Below are 16,926 nucleotides of genomic sequence, written 5' to 3' on the forward strand. Positions count from 1 at the left end.
TGCCGCCCTTTAGATAGACAAGCCCGTGATTTTCTAGATGCTAACTTTTCTCTTTATCCAAGTTTGAATTCCCTTGGCCGTGATGACATCTCGGGGGCTTCACGGAAGTAGAAGGCCCCCCGCCAAGGTAACTGTTTCTGTTTCATTGACCACATTGCCGCCCATTTAGATAGACCAGCCCGTGGCGTCTCTGCGCTAACTTCTCTTCCTCCAGCCAGGCAGGTAATTAGGCGACACCAAGAGGCAATGATGACATCTTCGTCTGAGGAGGCGGAGTCTGGTCAGCCTGCTGCTTCGCAAGATTCGCTCTGGCGATCAATGTCTCTTTGAGATACCAACTGGGCCACTCGCTACTTTGATTTCGGGGGCCGGACTCCGCAGAGGAAGACGCGCCCGCGCCCAGGTAATCTGTTTTCGTTTCATTGACCACATTGCCGCCCTGTAGATAGACCAGCCTTTTGACGTGTCGATGCTGATCACTTTGTTTTCCTGCAGGTGCGAAGGAATATGCGGCGGCAATGATGAGTACGATCTGAAGAGGTCAAACCTTGCCTCACCAGCGTGGTTCGCTCTGACGACTGTCGCTCGGCCTAGGAATAGGTTCAGAGAACTGAGCCACCCTCCAAGTCTTGGGGCTTCCTCGTAAAAAGAAGCCCCTGCCCAGGTCTGTGTTGTTTCTGATTGGCCATGTTGCCCTCCCCCCCCCCCCCCCCCCCCCCTACCCCCTCAATGTAGATAGAAAAGCCTTTGATGTTTGGACACTAATCACTTTTCTCGTTTAGGTACGGCAGCGGCCCGGGAAATGATGAGTAGGTTCGAAGATGTCGAGCCTGCCTGGCTTTACTAGAATGGTTCGCTCTGGCGATTGTATCTCAACTTGGTTGAGACTGGGCCACCCTTCGAGTCTTGGGGTTTCCTCGTAAAAAGAAGCCCCGCGAAGTCTGTGCTATTTCCAATTGACCATGTTGCCCCCTTTTAGATAGACTACGTAGTGAAGTTTTGATGCTGATCACTTACCTTTCCAGGGTTGACAACTCCAAATCTTCGAAAGAGTTTACCGGGGCTATGTCCGAGCAGAACAGGCCCCGCCCAGGTCTGTGTTTCGTTTTAATTGGCCATATTGCCCCCCTTAGATAGATTGCCTCTTGATGTTTGGATGCTAATCACTTTGTTCTCTAGTTCGTTGCAAAGATTCGTATTGTTTGGCAGGGTCAATTGGGGCTTGTTGAGAGGAGGAAGCCCCTCAGGTCTGTGTTTTGTTGCCGCCCATGTAGATAGAAACCGCCTGTGACGTTTGGGTGCTAACTTCTGTGTTTTCTTTATTTTCTTTATAGGTACCTACAGAGGATAGTGATGATGATATATATAGTCTTGAGGAGGTCGCGCTTTGCTTTGGCATCGCGCGCTCTAATGACCAACATCTCAAGAGAGACCTGAGCCCCCGTGATAATCAAGTCATATTGGCATTCTAGATGCTCTTTAGAACAATTAGATAGCAAAATATCAATTTGTTAGTTGCCAGTTATTACCTAGCCAACTGCATGGGTGAAATGATTTGTTTGTGGCTAGACGATGATTGTAGTGGCTAGTTAAAGGCATTACTTGTTTCGCCTCATCCTGCCTCTACAAATATTAATCGTGTCCCCATCCCCATCATTATCATACCAAGCTTGGCTGACTCTAACACTTCCGTGAATCTTTATATGGGCATGAGCTTTCAGCTAAGATATAGAAAACAGAGACCGCCCAATGCAGCCGTGCCGAGGACTCTCCAGTCCGGACCCCAGCCTCGGGCAGCCGATATAGATCTCGCGCTGTACGTCCCCTCGCTATCTGATACCCACGTAAAGTCGGACCCGTTTGCGAACGTGAACTTGGGCAGTTCATAGTCTGCTGGGTTGGCCAGGGCGATGGCCGAATACTCGAACACAACGTTGCTCGGCTCCAGGCCAGGGTTGTCGCCGTCCTGCCGCCTGCCGCTGAACAGGAGGGTCACGTTTCCGAGAGTCGAGCCGAATGTCAGCTCCGCCGTGGCCGTAGTGTTGGTAAAATTGAGCGCGTATGTGAATGCCGTCTTAGAGGACCTGATATGCTGTTAGCGAGGGCTGCGGTCGAGGTCAGCGAGCTGGACGGACCAGGAATTCACGAAGTGTATGCCGTCGGCGCAGTCCTTACCCTGCGTGGAGTCAGAGTAGTTCTGCGGCCGCTGGAAGCTGAAGTCGTTGTAGTCGCCAGTCCCGTTGTAGAGCGCCGTCCGCTCGTCGCCCCGGACGGCGTAGAAAGGCCCGGGGTCATCCTCCGCTATGGGCACGCCGCCGACGCGCGAGACGGAAGCCGCGGTAATGTTTAGCATAGGCTTCGTGACGTAGGCCCGAGAGGAGAATATAGAGTTCCCGCAGGGCTGGCCGTCCTTGTAGCACAGGTAGTACGTCGTGGCGAGGTACAGGTTGTAGATGGCGTCGCTAGTGCACTCGACGGCGCTAGAGCAGATGTTACCCGGACCTCCAAACGGGCGTACAAAAGCCTCAATGCGGTCTTCAACCGGGGGCCTTGATATTGACGTGCTGCCGTGGCGGTCAAACTGGAAGAAGAAGGGGTTCGTGTCCCACGGCGGGTTGGCGCCTATGCGCAGGCCCGCGTCGGTCAAGTCGCTGAAGTAGTAGACGCCACCATCACCGCAGACGGTCACGTTTGGCTGGGAGGCAGCGGGTGTGTTGTTGACAAAGGAGCCCGACATGGTCCCGTTATAGAAGATGAATTGGGTGCCGCCATCGTCGAGGGTGGGGCTCAGCGAGGCTGATAGGGGAGAAAGAGCGCAGAGGAGCAGGCCTATTACGGGCAAGTAGACGGTTGCCACGGATCGACGTGCGCCCAGACTTAGACCCGGCATCGCCATTTCGAGCCCGGCCTGGGCGTGGCCGCCTTCTGGTGGCGCTTGAGGCCAGAGGCAACGAATTGATTTTGCGCAGACTCGATGGATAGAGCCGAGGAAGAAGGCGCCCAGCTGTCCACATGATTAATGAGGCTTACGTATGAATGCCAAGACACTCGAGCTGCGCCACACCCGCGCGTAACAGTCAGGTAATTACAGCGAGCAGAGGACAGAGGATGCAGCCCCTGCCAAGACCAGCCAATTGCATTTCGGTTCTCCCACACCTCCCGGCATGTAGCATTCTCGGGCCAGTTGCTTTCCTCGTGCAACAGTTGCTTTCCTCGTGCGATTTGAGAGATGGCAGAGGTAATATTTCATGCAATGCGAGAATTCGAGCCCCAAACAGAAACCCACCGAACAGTGCAGAATAATGCGAACAGTTTAAAACTACCTACATATAATTCACCTAAACGGAGCCACCGCAGGCGAGCTTGCGAGCCCGAGGTGGCGTAGAGAGGCTGTCTCTTCTACTTTACCGTGAGGGTGCCGAAAGTTTCTCGCATAGGGATTGGCCAGTTTATGTCCGCGTCAAAATCGAAGACAGGGACTGGTCAATCGGATAATCCTCGGATTCCTTAAGCCGTGGAATACCGAGCGCAGCGAGCAGCCTGCCGCAGGCGCCCCCGGAGGGCCGCCGGAGGCACCGTTCAGCGACCCCTTCCTGACTTGGCAGGTAGCTTATTTTAGCCAGTCCAATCCCTAGCCCTGATGACGGCTGGTGCGGTACTTGAGTAATAATTGGTAGATAATACCCCACGCAAAAAGGCCTACCTGATTGCCAAGGAAAAGAGGGCATGTTGACTGTAGCAACGAGGACCCAAAGGAGGAAAGAAATCCTGAACAAAAGGAACTGTGGATCCAGGCGTTTAGGCTCATAAAAGAAACCTGCGTGGCTAAGCATGTTGGGCGATTCGGATGATTGCGTACATAATTGCGCATAGCCAACCAGCTCGTTGAACTGGGCCAACTCTTGACCTTTGCGATCATAGACGGCTTGTCGGTAGAAATCCTATGGTAATTAGTCTAGTACGATATGGATTCTTATAAATAAACCTTGCATGGAAAGTAATTGTTAGGGCGTATATAATAGCGAGTTAGGGCTTTGGAATTATTTATTCGGGATGCTGATACCTACCACCTCCCCTTGACTTGAGAATGGCAGTCGACGGAGTATTGAAGACTCCAGACCCCCCGGATTCTATGGTTACCGGTGCAGTTTCGAGTTCTCCTTCGTCACACCAACTCAATACATCTTTGATTTTGTCGAATGGGGACAGGATTGGGGCTTGGTCTGAGGATGCACCTGTCTGTGGATGGCAAGGCTGTATGACCACTTACACATTTGCGGAGACTTACAAGGCTGTGTGACCCTTCACACCTTGCGGGGGATCCAAGGCTGCATGACCCGTTGCAGCCAAGGATGGCAAGGCTGTGTGCCCTTCATAGAAGGTTGCATGACCCGTTGCGCCTTTCTTTAGAGTTGGAGCACGGAAGCCGTGGTTGTGTAGTTATGCCCTGGATGGGTTATACTTATTGCGGTGGATGATATTGGCGTGGTTTTTCCCAACCTTCCTTTCCTTCCACAGGGAGGTTTTTGGAGGTTGGATTCCCACGTCGGAGGATGGAAGTCTCTAGGGCTGACCGACCCTCGCGAGTGCATATCATCTTTTGCTCCACGCCTTGCTTGCTTCTCTTTGATTGCCTTGCTTGTCTTGTTATGCCCTACCTTGTCTGACTAAACACTCTTGGATTTGTTGATACGATGTGATGTCAATAATATACTGCCTACGTTTTTGCAATGCATAAAGTCCTTGGTACCTTGCGCCTCGACCCAAAGGTTTCTGTTCAAGGGGGGCGATATCTAGCAGGACGCCTAATATAGAAACCTAAAGCCCCATTTCTCTCTTATAAATACGTCCCTCCCTACCTACTTAGGTATGAAGATTTCTCTGCGAGGGATGCAGTATATTTTAGAACGCCTATCCATGAATCCTGGAGCTGTGAAGATTTCCATGAAGTTTCTGTCCTCGTTGTCAACGCCACGAGACTGACAAACGGTGGCCTTGATATCATTTTATCATCCCAAAGGCCATTTACATTGTGTGCCCAAACTTCCCAATCTGGAACGACGCACATGGGAAAGCTGGGAACTCGGGGGCTCACAGAGTGGCGAGGTTACCAGTGAAAACCTTTGTTGACAACAAGATCAGGGCACGTCGAGAGGTCGAGTCGGACTACCGCCCGGTCCCGTGAAATGCCCTGCTTTGAGCCCTCGAACGGCGGCATAGAGGCGGCGTGCCCAATCGCCGAAACTCCGAGGTCCCGGCTTTCATAGCGGAAAGATCGGGATCTTGCTGGCAACTGCCCCCTGACGCCATCGTAGTAGTGCATTCTCTCGTACCCAAAAGGCCGCGTGGGCTCCATGGTTGAAATCGAAGCGTCAGCGGCAGACTCGGGAGCCCTGTATGCGTTGCGTTGGTAAACGGAACGCCAAGCTCTGAAGGAAATGGAAACGCTTGGGCTATTTCTTTTTATGCCTCCCCTAATAGCAATGAGCCAGTGATGCCATCATCGTACCTTATTTCTCGGGCCACCCACCATGACGCATACACTTCCACCCACCACACTCAAAATCGCAACGACAACGATCGGCTTTCCGCACCACCTCTCAACTATCTGGGCGCAGTTTGAGCCGGAATTTTACTTCCGCTGCGGTGGCTTCGGCCACAAGGTCGCCGCGTGCCCATTGCCGGCAAGGCTCCCTACCCTTTCCAACTTGCACGAGCCCAAGAAGCTGACATATCAATCTAGGCCCGCCGGCCGCGCACCCCCGAGTTCCCGGTATGTCGATCTTTGTTCCACATTCCATTCTGTTCTTAGCTTTGCTGTTTCACGGATGCTGACACCCCCTTTTCTCTTTCTAGCCAGACCCTCGCCAAGTTAGTATAAACCACAACTGCTCGATCTTTATACGACTACCTCGAACCGCACTCTCTGTTCAGCCGTGGACGCACATCGGTTTCGAGTTGACATGTCTGTGTGTTTAGTTCTGGGAGGCAAAGTCGCGGGCCATCGGGGCCAAAGCCGAGGTAATCTTGCCCTGCGCCGCCTGCGGTCTGGAGTCGGTAGACACTTGCTGACTTGTTCTAGATCCTCGTCGCGGAGCTCAATGCAAGTACTTACCTGCCCACCTGTTTAAGTACTAAATTCGCAATCCTAACATTCGTACAGGAGCTTCAAAGCGTCATGGATGTACGTACGCCTACACAACATTTGTACAGGAGGTTCAAAGCGTCAGGGATGTGCACGCCTACACAACCAGGCTAACTAACCTCCCACGTTGCTAATTCAGGTGTTTTATAAGGCCAAGTACGCCGAGCTTAATGTAGGTGATCTACCTACTGTTACACAAAGTATGACTTGGCTGACTACTTTTTCTCTCTCTCGTCTATAGGCTCTTCTCGCCGAGAAAATCGTAAGCATTGCTCACTTTCTTCATGTTCTAGAAAGAGAGAGAGTTGATTTATGTTTTAGAAGTGCGATAAAATGGCCGAAGCGGCCACCGGCCAAACCAATGCCCAATCCCTTTTGGTTTCAAGACTATACGTTCTTAACTATCTCGTAACGTGTTTCTGGTAATGCCGCTAGGCCCTAGACATTTTCAATGCCTTTCTATTTCGAGTCCAAGCACCCTTGTTTAATGGCGTGTTTAATAAAAAAGCGTCAGTTATTTCCACCGATGCCATTTAATTTCAAGAGGACGCCTCGTTATTTCTTATGGACGGCTAAATGATAAAGAAAGCGGCCTTATACTAACCACAATACTCTCACCCAAGCCAATACTGGGATCTCGTAAAGCTATAGCGCTTTGCATGTTACGCCCCTTTGACAACCTGACACACTGACACAGCCGTGGCGAGAAAAACCGAGCTGCTAAAGTGGCTCTTCAAAACTCTGAGCTGGCTGGTAAAGATGGACGTGAACGAGATGCTCGGCCCGTAGAGGTGGGCGAGGCCGCAGTCGACCACGTAGACAACGCGAGGAACACTGCGACCAAGGCCAACTGGGCATAAATGAAGAGAAAGGTCGAGAGCCAACTGAACATAGTCCCACCTATCGCCACCATTGGGGAGACAGCGACGATGTTGGTGACATGGAAAACGGGGCTGATGTCCTGTCGCCGCAACCAGTAATCATTGTGAGCAAAAACCACAATCCTAAACCCGAAACACCAAAGTGCCAGCCTACATTCAGCCTGATCGGCTCGACAAATACAAGCACAGAGGACGCCAAGAAAGCATGCAGGCGCCCCGAATGGGCGCTGCGTCGACGCCTTCAAGATGGATATACCCGACAGCTTCCCCCAGGGACACGAGAAGACACCAGATGGCAAGCGCGTACGCGCGAGTTTGCGGTTGGGGCTGGGGGGTTCTCCAGAGGGTGCTGAGCATGTACGCGGCGGACGGGATGAGGAGCGTACGGAAGAAGCCATCGAGAAGCCTCAACGCCAGCGCGTGATATGTGTTGGATTGGCTATTGTCAGATGGACAAGGGTTGCATGTGGAATAGAGCTCATCCCAGCTGAGCTCTGGTGTGGTCATCCGAGGTGAAAAGAGGCTCAGGGGAGCTGAAATGAAGTGGCTAGTTCAGCTGGTGTGGCTGCTTTTGCCACCACCATTGCCACCATTTACAACTATAATAGAGGCCCTCTGGCAGGACCAAAAAGAACAAGGAGGAGAGAAAAGGAAGAAAGTTGAGGTGCTGAATCCAACAATATGTGGCTGCCGCGCTGGCGCAGATTGCCCAATACGCGACGTGATGCTTTGTCGAGTACATTGGGAACGAGGGCCGGGTTGAACGGAATAAGAAGCGGAAGAGTGGCGTATATAAGTGAACAAGGAACAGGAGAGTCGGGGTGAAAAGTTAAGATGCCCGGTTGAGGGAACAACAAACCTTTAATGAACAACTTCCGTGCGGCACATTGAAAGTAAGATGTTGGACAACGTTTTTACTGTATATATGATTCCAAAAAGGTCAAAAAAGAAGATGATCGATTAGTTTTCAGTACTTAAAAAACATGGCGCAGGAACGCAGCGCCCCTTTTCCAGGATTTCTCAAAGTCATCAGTCTCCCAATCAGGCGACAAGACATATCGTATGATACAAGAAGATTGCCCCTCGGAATAAACTACGCAAAGAGAGCCTGAAAAGCTAGCCTGTCTGACCTGTGGGCAAATGCCCGGAAACAAAGACCAAAAAGTGTTTGTATGTAGATAAGATAGGAAAAAGGCCCCAATTCCACCATTTACAACATAACCATGCCCGCGCCAACAGTCATGGCGACAATCACGTACAGACCAACAGCCATGTCGCCCAAGGTGAAGAGGTTCTTCATCGGCATGGGCACGGCAACGCTGCTAGTCGAGGTCGAGGCAGCACCACCACCAACTCCATTTCCGGACGTGGCCGTGGCCGCAACGGCGTTAGCTGAGCTGGCGCTGGCGAGGCTGGCACTGCAGGCTCCCTGGGTGATGGCTGCCTTGTTAAGGACGGCCTGGCCCTGGAAGGAGCAGGCGTCAGAGGCCTTCTTCTGGTCATTGTAGTACTGGTCAAGCACATAGCCAAGCTGCTGGGTGGAATTGCACATCGAGTATGCGCCGAAGACACCCGTCGTCGTGTTGGAGTTGATGCCCGCGCATGCCTTGGGGTCGGCGCCGCAGATGAAGCCAAAGATGTCGCCGTAGGACTCGGCCTTCAGATTGCTCGCGGGAACGCACGCAAGAGTCTGGAACATGCAGTCGCAGAGATTGGAATCGGGCGTCGGGGGCAAGACGCCACCCTTGACCCTCCAGTCGTTGCTGATTACCGGGCAGGCTTGCGGCGTGTTGGTAGGGTTGTAGGCGCTCATGGCGGTGGATGACGGGCTGACAGTGGCAATCACGGAGCTCAGGGTCGCGTAGTTCTTCAGGGCCGACGCAGAGCTGCCGGACACGCTGACGAGACCTGTTGATAGTTAGCCCGTGAACGTCGCATATACACGGTTAGATAGACTTGCCAAAGTTGTTGGTCTCCTGAAAGTACATGTAGACAATGCCGCCGGAGATAACGCCGGTCATGTCGCTAGAGTACAGAGCAGAGGTCTCCTCCCAGATGCGGCTCTCGGCCTTGTTGGGAAGATCGTTGCAGCCGTACTCGGCGAAGAAGACGGGGACAGAGTAGTTGCTGAAGAATTCAACCTGCTTCGAGTAGCCGGAGCCCGTGAACGTGTTCTGGCCGCACCACTCGTAGATGTTGTAACCCCAATAGTCGATGGCCTCGGTCTGATTACCGCAGTTGAAGTACCACGCGATTTCGGCACGGATGTCAGGGTCGTCGTTGGCAGCATATCCGACACCCATCCATCGGTTGACATTGTTCTTGATGTACGCCTTGGTGTCGCGCACGGCAGCCTTGACGAAGGCCGAAGCATCCGTGTTGGTAGCGTTGTTGGTGACCTCGTTGCCAGCAAAGAAGCCAATCACGTTGCTATACTTGCTCAGCGAGTCAACGACTGAGGTGTAGCGCTGGTAGAGCTCCACGTTCCAGCGGGGGTCGTCGCGGTTGATGGAAAGCGACGGCTCGCTCAGATCGCTGATGACGTAAATGCCCGCCGCGTCCAGGAGCTCCATGCAGGCGTCGTGATTTGCCGTGGGGTCAATCGCGTACGTGCGGATAGTATTCGTCTTCAGCTTCTGGAGGAATGGGATGTCACGCTTGCAGTTGGCCTCGTTGGCCAGAGGGTCGACGAACTTGGTGTTGGTCGCCGTAGCACCCGCCGCAGCGGTGTCTTGCTGGTAGGCGATACCCTTCATGAAGAATTGTGTCCCGTTCTTGTAGAAAAACTTGGTACCCTGCATATTTAGAGCGTCAGTAGCTGTCCAAGGCAGAGTCACTGAGCGGTCGCCGAGCCCGGCCGCGCCCGTCGTCACGATATTTGGCTGTCTTCGAGATGCCCACCTTCATGATGATTGGGTCCAGAGTTGCCGACGCCTGTCCCAACAAGAGGGACGAAGCGAGCCACATGTTTGAGTAACGCATCTTGCCGGTCTCCGGTGGCTTTTAGCCTCCTCTAAGCCGAGCTGATGGGGGGGGGGGGGGGTTGGTCAAGTCGCAGAGGCTCAAAACACTCGAGGAGCGCGTTGACGACTGCTCGAGGGGGCTGTTCACTCGGATGCGGCGGATTTCCTTATCTTGAAACTCTCGGAACGACCGAAATAAAATCTCGATTAGACGAATTGCAGACCAGTCGAGAATATCCTTTTCCCTGGTATGTTTGGTGTTGCTGTCGCGGAGTGACAGTGGGAGGCGATGTTGATTGATGTGATGGCGAAACGACAGACGGCCAAAGGTCGAAAAAAAAGTTGGTATCTTGTCAAACGAGAGTAAGAATGGTAGAAGTGTTCGAGGACAAGAAAAGGTCGCACAGAACAAGCCCTCCGCAAATGATTACAACGAGGGAAAGAAGTGGTGAAAGTTGCAAGAAGCAAGATGGTTTTGGGGGAGGGCAGGCCTGGGAGGGATAGCTACACGGAAAAAGCTGGAAGGGGCGGAGGTGCCAAGCCTCCGTTAGCTGTCGCACACGCGCTCTGCCAACCCCTGGGGCCACATCTAATTGGGGCTTAGCTGCCAGGTACGTACCGGGCCAACCGGGGTTTGAGATGATTCTGCGGTCCGGTGGGGTAGCCAATCCGCTGCGGGAGCGCCAGAGTGCCATCGTCATCTCGCCTGGGCGCCCAGTCCCCGTACTGTGTTGGGCAGGTGGCCAAACTGTCGCCCCACTTGGGCAAGGGTCATTCAGTTAAGCTTTTACCAAGAAGCGCATGCTTGGCCGGCAGATGCTGTTAGGGCAGAAACTCCAGCCAGGCACAGGCCAGGTACCTCGCGTCCGATTTTCTGATACAGCACGGTCGGTGCTCATGTTTCCTTCAAAATAGGGGCAAACTCCATTCCTGTTTCAAGATGATGGACCGATCAACAAGCGGACACGTTGGGATGCGTAAACTACTTGGTCGTAAAGACGGATTTACGGGTGCTCCTGCCACTTGCATTTATTGCGGTTGCGTACTTGTTCTTCTTCCACGGTTCAAGATGGATATGGGAGGGGCCCAGGTCTCGTATTCCGGCCGACTGACTCGACGCAGTGGGTGAAATCACGGGCCAATCACCGGAGCGGAACGGTTGCCGGCCATTCCGAATTTCGAGATGGTAACCAGACACGGTGAACAGCCCCTTCTCGTCTGCAACTACGTGTCGTCGTATACGGCTTTAACACTGGGATTTACTATGTACAAGGTACCTTGGGATTAAATATGTCTAAAGTTTTTTTAACACCTTGAACGTTACTTGGCTACTAAATAAGCCTTATTGGAGTGTCTTGGTGCTGTCGGTTGGTTCGAGCGTTGCGGGTTGCCACGGGCTTGGCGATGACCACACCCCACCCGTCAACGGCGAGATGGGGTCCTGAGTTGAGGCCTGGGAACCTTTTTTTTCGACCGGCGGGGTTTGACGTGCCCATTTATGCCCATTTACGGTGAGGTTTGACAGCCACGATAGTGCCGCCGACGTGCAGTTGGTTCTAGCAGACAGACGAGAATCAAGTTCCAAGGTTTTTATTATTTATCAGCACTTTGGGCGGGCTCTTCTGTTTTGCAGAGATTGGAGTCGAATTCTCCCGTTTATGCACCAAAGCTAGATTGAGGCGCGGATGCCCCTACGCACCACTGAGCCCCGTCCAGTCCCAGTTCTATAACAATGCGCTACAAATCCTGGCTTTCGGTCCGTAACGAACCATATTGAAAGTCAAAGGGCAACTCGATTCCTGGCACGCGTATAAAAATTCAAGAAATGACGTGCGGGTGTTTTTTCTCTGTCAGCTAGGCCGCCCGCCCGGAGCCTTGTTTTGTGTGCCGCCTTCGGAGCCTGTTGGGTGATGTTGTGCCCGCTGAGTTCGGGTCAACCAACACCTTGGCTCGCCACGCATTCCCCTGATCGTCCATCGGACATTTGTTGTTGGCCCACCACACGTCATTCGATTGACAACAACGGTTGCTGTAACCAATTACCCAGCGGGGAAGTGGTTAAGCAGGGACTTGGCTGTCATTATGTTGTCTGGGGCACAGCTTTTCAGGTGTCGAACTTGGTACTTGCTTGTGAACTATCATAATCACTTGGAAACATCAAGTCTTCATGTCAGCAACCTAATACCTCTTAGCCCCTGGGCAATGCACCACCCCAAACAAATATCAGCAGCACATTAGGTATTATTTATTATCTAAACCCTAGTGACCTGGCCAGTTTGTTTCTATTTTTTGATAGGGAAAACATTGAGGTCATCACCTTGTCATTGAGACATCCTTGAGGAACAGCCATAGCATGCATGACATTTTAGCTCCGAGTTTGCTGTAGAAGATTAACAAATGCCTCCAGGGCAGACTCTGTTACAGAAGCAGAGAGTGTTTGCGAATGATTGAGATAAAAGAAACTATCCAGCTACTTCGAAGAGCTAGTGCCGGACTGCAGTTCTCCGGGAACGTGTAAATAGACACGTCCACCGAATGTTTGTTTGTTGTAGGTACTCCGGGTGACAAGAACTCACTTGTGAGAAGGCGTCAAAGTGGTGGCACTTCACAAGCAGGCGGCGGCGTGGTGGTCAGAGGCGCTAGGCAAATATGGAAACGCTGGCTCACGAACAACCGTATCCAGGCAAATGGGGTTACATATTTCCAGCAGACACGAGCATTAGTATCTGCCAGCTGTATACCAGCGCAACTGTTGATCAGAGGGACAAGCTCAAAGCAACACTCCTCCATCAAGTATACAGGCATCTAACTGCCAGCAAGGTCCTACCCAGAGGTTCGGAACATTATAGGCGCTTTAGACAGTCAGTCATCCGATACTTACCTACCTGCCTGGCAAGATGCATTATCTTTCCGTCTTCAAACAAACAGAATTAGCCACGGCGGACAGCACACACAAGCAGCAACCATACCTGGCAATCTTACCTCCTCGACGCCTCTCTACTTTTGTGCATGTTTGTTCATGTCTTGGGTATCATTGCAGCCGCCTTCCAGTGTTGAAAATAAGCCGAAAAAAAGAAAAGGAAAATGTGGCCTACTAGCCCCTTCGCCAGTCCTGCCACCGCCGTCATGCATGCATATGTACAGCCCACCACCAGAGACAGGTTGTTTCTCTGGTGTAGTCTATCCCATGCGGCATGTTGGTCCCCTTGCCAGTCCCGCCACCGCCAGAGACAGGTGGTTTCTCTGGTGTAGTCTATCCCATGCGGCAAGTTGGTCCCCTCACCAGTCCCGCCACCGCCGTCCTGCCTGCATGTATGTGTACAGCCCACCCGCCAGAATTAAGGCTTTTGTCTAGTGTAGTTGATCCCCGGTCCCGTCTCGGCGTCGTCGTCGTCGTCGTTGTCGTCGTCGCAGATCTTGCCGTCGTGTACCGATCGAGTGTTCGGGCCCAAGATTCTGCGCACGCAACCCTGCTCAGCCTGCCCGCTAGAAGCTTCTTCATGAGATCTCCATCTGCACCACAGCGTCCTTGGCCGTCGTCTTGCCAGCAGCCGGGGCATCTAAACAGCACAAGGTCAGTCTCCTCCCCAATAATCACAATTAAAACCCCAGAGTGGAAACAAAACACACCCTTCATCTCAACCTCGCCCTCGGCCTCTTGCTTGCGCTTCAGCGCCAGCGCCAGGCGCTGCTGCACCTTCTTCGCCTTCTTGCCGCTGAGCGGCTTGCGCGGCCCGCTGGTCGGCATCAGGCCCGGGCGGGCGCCGTGGCGCGTGTCGGCCTTTGCGACCTTGTCGAGGCCGACCGTGGCCTCGCGGCGCGCGCTCTCCTTGCGCACCTTGCCGGCGCGCGACGCGAGCCGGTTCTTGGACGGCTGGTTGGGGTTCTTGCGGGACACCATGGTGGGCAGGTATATATGTGTGGATATGCGGTGCGGGTTTGCTGGTCGGGATATTGAGTGTGTATTGGTGGTTTTGGCGGGCGGCAGCGGCGTTTGGTCTTCTTTTTTTTGTCCTCTTTTTTTATGTCCTCTTTTTTTATGTCCTCTTTTTTTATGTCCTCTTTTTTTTTGTCCAGCGGTGAACTTACTTTTTCGAGGGGGATTTGCCGTTGCTTTTCCTTGGTGGGATGCCGAACAGAGGGGCGGTTTGTGGGGCGGTGAGCATCTCTCACGGCTGACAGCCAGCTGGCGGCAGGTGCTCCCTCCCCTGCACCCCTGATCATATTGACCTCGCACAGGGCGTTCAAGACTTGCACGGATCGAGTATACTCAGACAAAAACATTCATGACTCATTACCGAACTTCAGTAGATATCCTATACCTATTTTGTTTGCAGCCATCCCGCCCAGAGAGAGATGCGTGCTGAACTCCATAGTCATAACAAGCAAAAAAAAAAAAACCGTCGCTAACCTGACCGGTCCGAAGGCATCAAACTCTTGGACCAAAAGGCGCACCCATATCCTCCCTCAGATCAAGATGGAAACGGCCGTGAAGCCCGGGTCGAGCACCATGTACGGGATGCTGCCCTTGTCCATGCCCGTGCTGTTGAAGAAGAAAGTCTTGCGCAGGCCCTGGAGGCCGACGTAGAGGGCCTCGCTGGCCTCCTTGACCTTCTGGTCGGCCGGCGCCTTCTTGTACTTGTACACATTCCACTGGCTCACGGCGTAGTTCATCAGGCTGCGCTCGTCGTCGACCTTGAAACTGAGCAGCCAGGGCAGCTGGGCGGCCAGCATCCACTGGCGCTGGCGGTTGATGGGCAGCGCCGCCACGAGGTCCGACTCCTTGAACGCCTTGAGCTGCTCGAGGCTCGTCGGCGGGGCCTGGCACAGCGCCGGCGGCTTGGCGGCCACGAACACCTGGTAGAAGTTCTGCAGGTAGTTGACGGCCGAGTGGAACGGCGACGCGACGTGGATGCACATGGTGACGGCGTCTACGAGCTGGTCGACCGTCTTGATGTCAGGGAAGGACGGCATGAACGCCGACGTCTGCACCTCTTTCGCCCAGTCCTGGAGGTACTTGTCACCGGCCACGCTCTTGTCCGTCGGGTGCGACAGGAGCAGCATCGACTTGGTGTAGGCGCGGAGCACTTCCCACAGGGCCAGCACGTTCTTGGCGAATGTGTAGTTGCGGTAGCGCGGGTGGTCGAGGCCGTCGAGGGTGTTGGGGAATCCCCGGCGCTTGAGGTCGTTTGGCACGTAGCTCCCCACAAAGTCGTACGTGTCGTAGGCCTCGCGTATGAAGCTGTACGCCTGCGCCGGGCTGAGGCCCACGATGTCGACAATGACCTGCGGCACAAGGCTGGCGCGAGCCGCCGCATTGAGCGACAGCGTTTTGTACCAGTGCGGCGAGAGCAGCCGGTACACGGGGTGGTCCATGGGGATGCTGCGGTTCGTCGCCACGATGACGGCCTCCTCGACAAAGTGCGACAGCGTCAAGTGCACCACCAGCTCGTGCCGCAGCCAGTCTGTCACCTGTGCGGCTGTCTTGGCGTACCTCCAGGGCCAGTCGTCCTTCTCGCCGCTGGTCGGGTCGGTTGGCTTCATGCGCGAGTTGAACACGGTGACCGACTTGTCGATACTGCCCTTGTGGTCGATGCAGATCGCAACTGGGTGGAGCTTCCCATCGTCGTAGAGCTGGAACAGGCTGACAGCGCCCACGGCCCAGTTGTCGTCGCTCGAGGGTTGCTTGCTGTGCAGCACGGCTGCCGGATCCGACACGCCGGCGGCCCTGCGGAGGTAGCTGCCGTCCTGAACGAAGAACGACGCCGGGTCCGCCTTTGCGAGCGCGTCGACCCATTTCTGGTAGCCGCCGGCCTTGGCCGCCTTTGAGAAGTCGGCGATCCACCCTGGGGAAGCCTTGGTGATGGTGGTCGGGTTGGTGCCGGTGAACTGCTGGTCTGCGTAGCGTCGGTCGCTGAACCAGTCGTCGAGCAATCCTATGTTGCCGCCCCCCGAGATGTCGGTGCCAAACTTTCGGTGGAACTTGTTGTAGTCGACAACGTCCTGGATCTTGAGCCCCTTTTCCGGCTCGCCCCCAAAGGCAGCGGCACGGGCCTTTTCGAGAAGCCACTGTTTGGTGCGCCCCAGAAAGCCATCCTCATCGGGGATGAGTTTCGTAACGATGATTTGGGTCTGGACTACGCCAATCTTGTCGAAGATGTCGAACTGGTTGAAGTTCTGGTCTGCGGGTATATGCTCAAGATGTGGCGGGTAGTCTGCAAATGTTCCGTCGGCATTGGTAGGATAAGCCGTGAACCGGTACATCTTCTTCTGCTCCTCTAGACTGATGTAGCGAGGCAGAGTTGACTCGATTCCCAGGACATCGAACAGTGACGCAAAACTGTCCTTACGTGTAAGCGGACGCTCGCGGCCCATTTCAAGGGCAAGTACAGCCAAGTCCAAGCCACCGCCGGGGCGGCCCAAGGCAACAATGTCACGGGCAGTCTTTGATGGCCTCTCTGGTCATACCAAAGTCTCGGGGGAACTCACGTCTGCTCGATTCGAGAATAGGCCTGGGTCAGGGCAACCTGGGTGCCCATATATGACCCCTCTCTGATATTTCCCTCGGGCTCATTCACAAGCGAGGGGTTCTTGGGATCGACGGTAGCGTAGAGCTTGAGTTTGAGCAACTCATTGTCGAAGACTCCTGGGTCGAAAGACGGGAGGGGAGCTTGGTCGACGCCTCCTGGAGCTACCTTTGCAAAGTACTCTTTCTTGGACGGATGCTTGAGAATGTCATTTGGGCGTGGGAGGGACGCGGCCACATCTGGAGGAGGGATTGGCAGACTAGGATCCAAGGATTTTCGCTCATATTTCTGCAACAAGTTGACTGCCCAGGCGGGCAATAGGGAGGCAAGGAAGCTAGGCATGGTGAAGCAGGGAGGCGAGTTCAGGTGAGTCCAGGCGAGTTCAGGTGAGTCCAGGTGAGTCCAGGTGA

The 16,926-nt window shown here is 53.9% G+C and overlaps 4 protein-coding genes across 4 annotated transcripts; all 4 read right to left on the reverse strand.

Annotated features, from left to right (window-relative positions):
• Window positions 1–1,443: 1,443 nt before the first annotated feature.
• B0T26DRAFT_694813 (uncharacterized protein) lies at window positions 1,444–3,024 on the reverse strand (the record flags this gene model as incomplete). The annotated part of the gene is made up of 2 exons (XM_060441259.1): window positions 2,136–3,024; window positions 1,444–2,084 (listed from the first exon to the last, which is right to left on the reverse strand). Coding segments are annotated over exons 1-2 (1,124 nt in total), but the record flags the coding sequence as incomplete, so codon positions are not given.
• A 4,766-nt stretch (window positions 3,025–7,790) lies between these two features.
• Window positions 7,791–10,069, reverse strand: B0T26DRAFT_847175 (Glucanosyltransferase-domain-containing protein). The gene is made up of 3 exons (XM_060447598.1): window positions 9,928–10,069; window positions 8,987–9,821; window positions 7,791–8,934 (listed from the first exon to the last, which is right to left on the reverse strand). Exons 1-3 carry the CDS (start codon window positions 10,006–10,008, stop codon window positions 8,237–8,239), a joined length of 1,614 nt encoding a protein of 537 aa, XP_060300367.1. The 5' UTR covers window positions 10,009–10,069; the 3' UTR covers window positions 7,791–8,236.
• Window positions 10,070–13,487: 3,418 nt separating this feature from the next.
• Window positions 13,488–13,890, reverse strand: B0T26DRAFT_672168 (uncharacterized protein; the record flags this gene model as incomplete). Its single annotated transcript, XM_060439416.1, has 2 exons — window positions 13,488–13,549; window positions 13,620–13,890. 2 exons carry the CDS (start codon window positions 13,888–13,890, stop codon window positions 13,488–13,490), a joined length of 333 nt encoding a protein of 110 aa, XP_060300368.1.
• A 566-nt stretch (window positions 13,891–14,456) lies between these two features.
• Window positions 14,457–16,858, reverse strand: B0T26DRAFT_738202 (lipoxygenase; the record flags this gene model as incomplete). The annotated part of the gene is made up of 3 exons (XM_060443558.1): window positions 14,457–16,329; window positions 16,479–16,775; window positions 16,812–16,858. The coding sequence occupies 3 exons, from the start codon at window positions 16,856–16,858 to the stop codon at window positions 14,457–14,459; spliced, it is 2,217 nt and encodes a 738-aa protein (XP_060300369.1).
• Between the last annotated feature and the right edge of the window lie 68 nt (window positions 16,859–16,926).

Source organism: Lasiosphaeria miniovina, assembly GCF_030549165.1.
Source record: "Lasiosphaeria miniovina strain SMH2392-1A chromosome Unknown B0T26scaffold_2, whole genome shotgun sequence".
Taxonomy (NCBI): Eukaryota; Fungi; Ascomycota; class Sordariomycetes; order Sordariales; family Lasiosphaeriaceae; genus Lasiosphaeria; species Lasiosphaeria miniovina.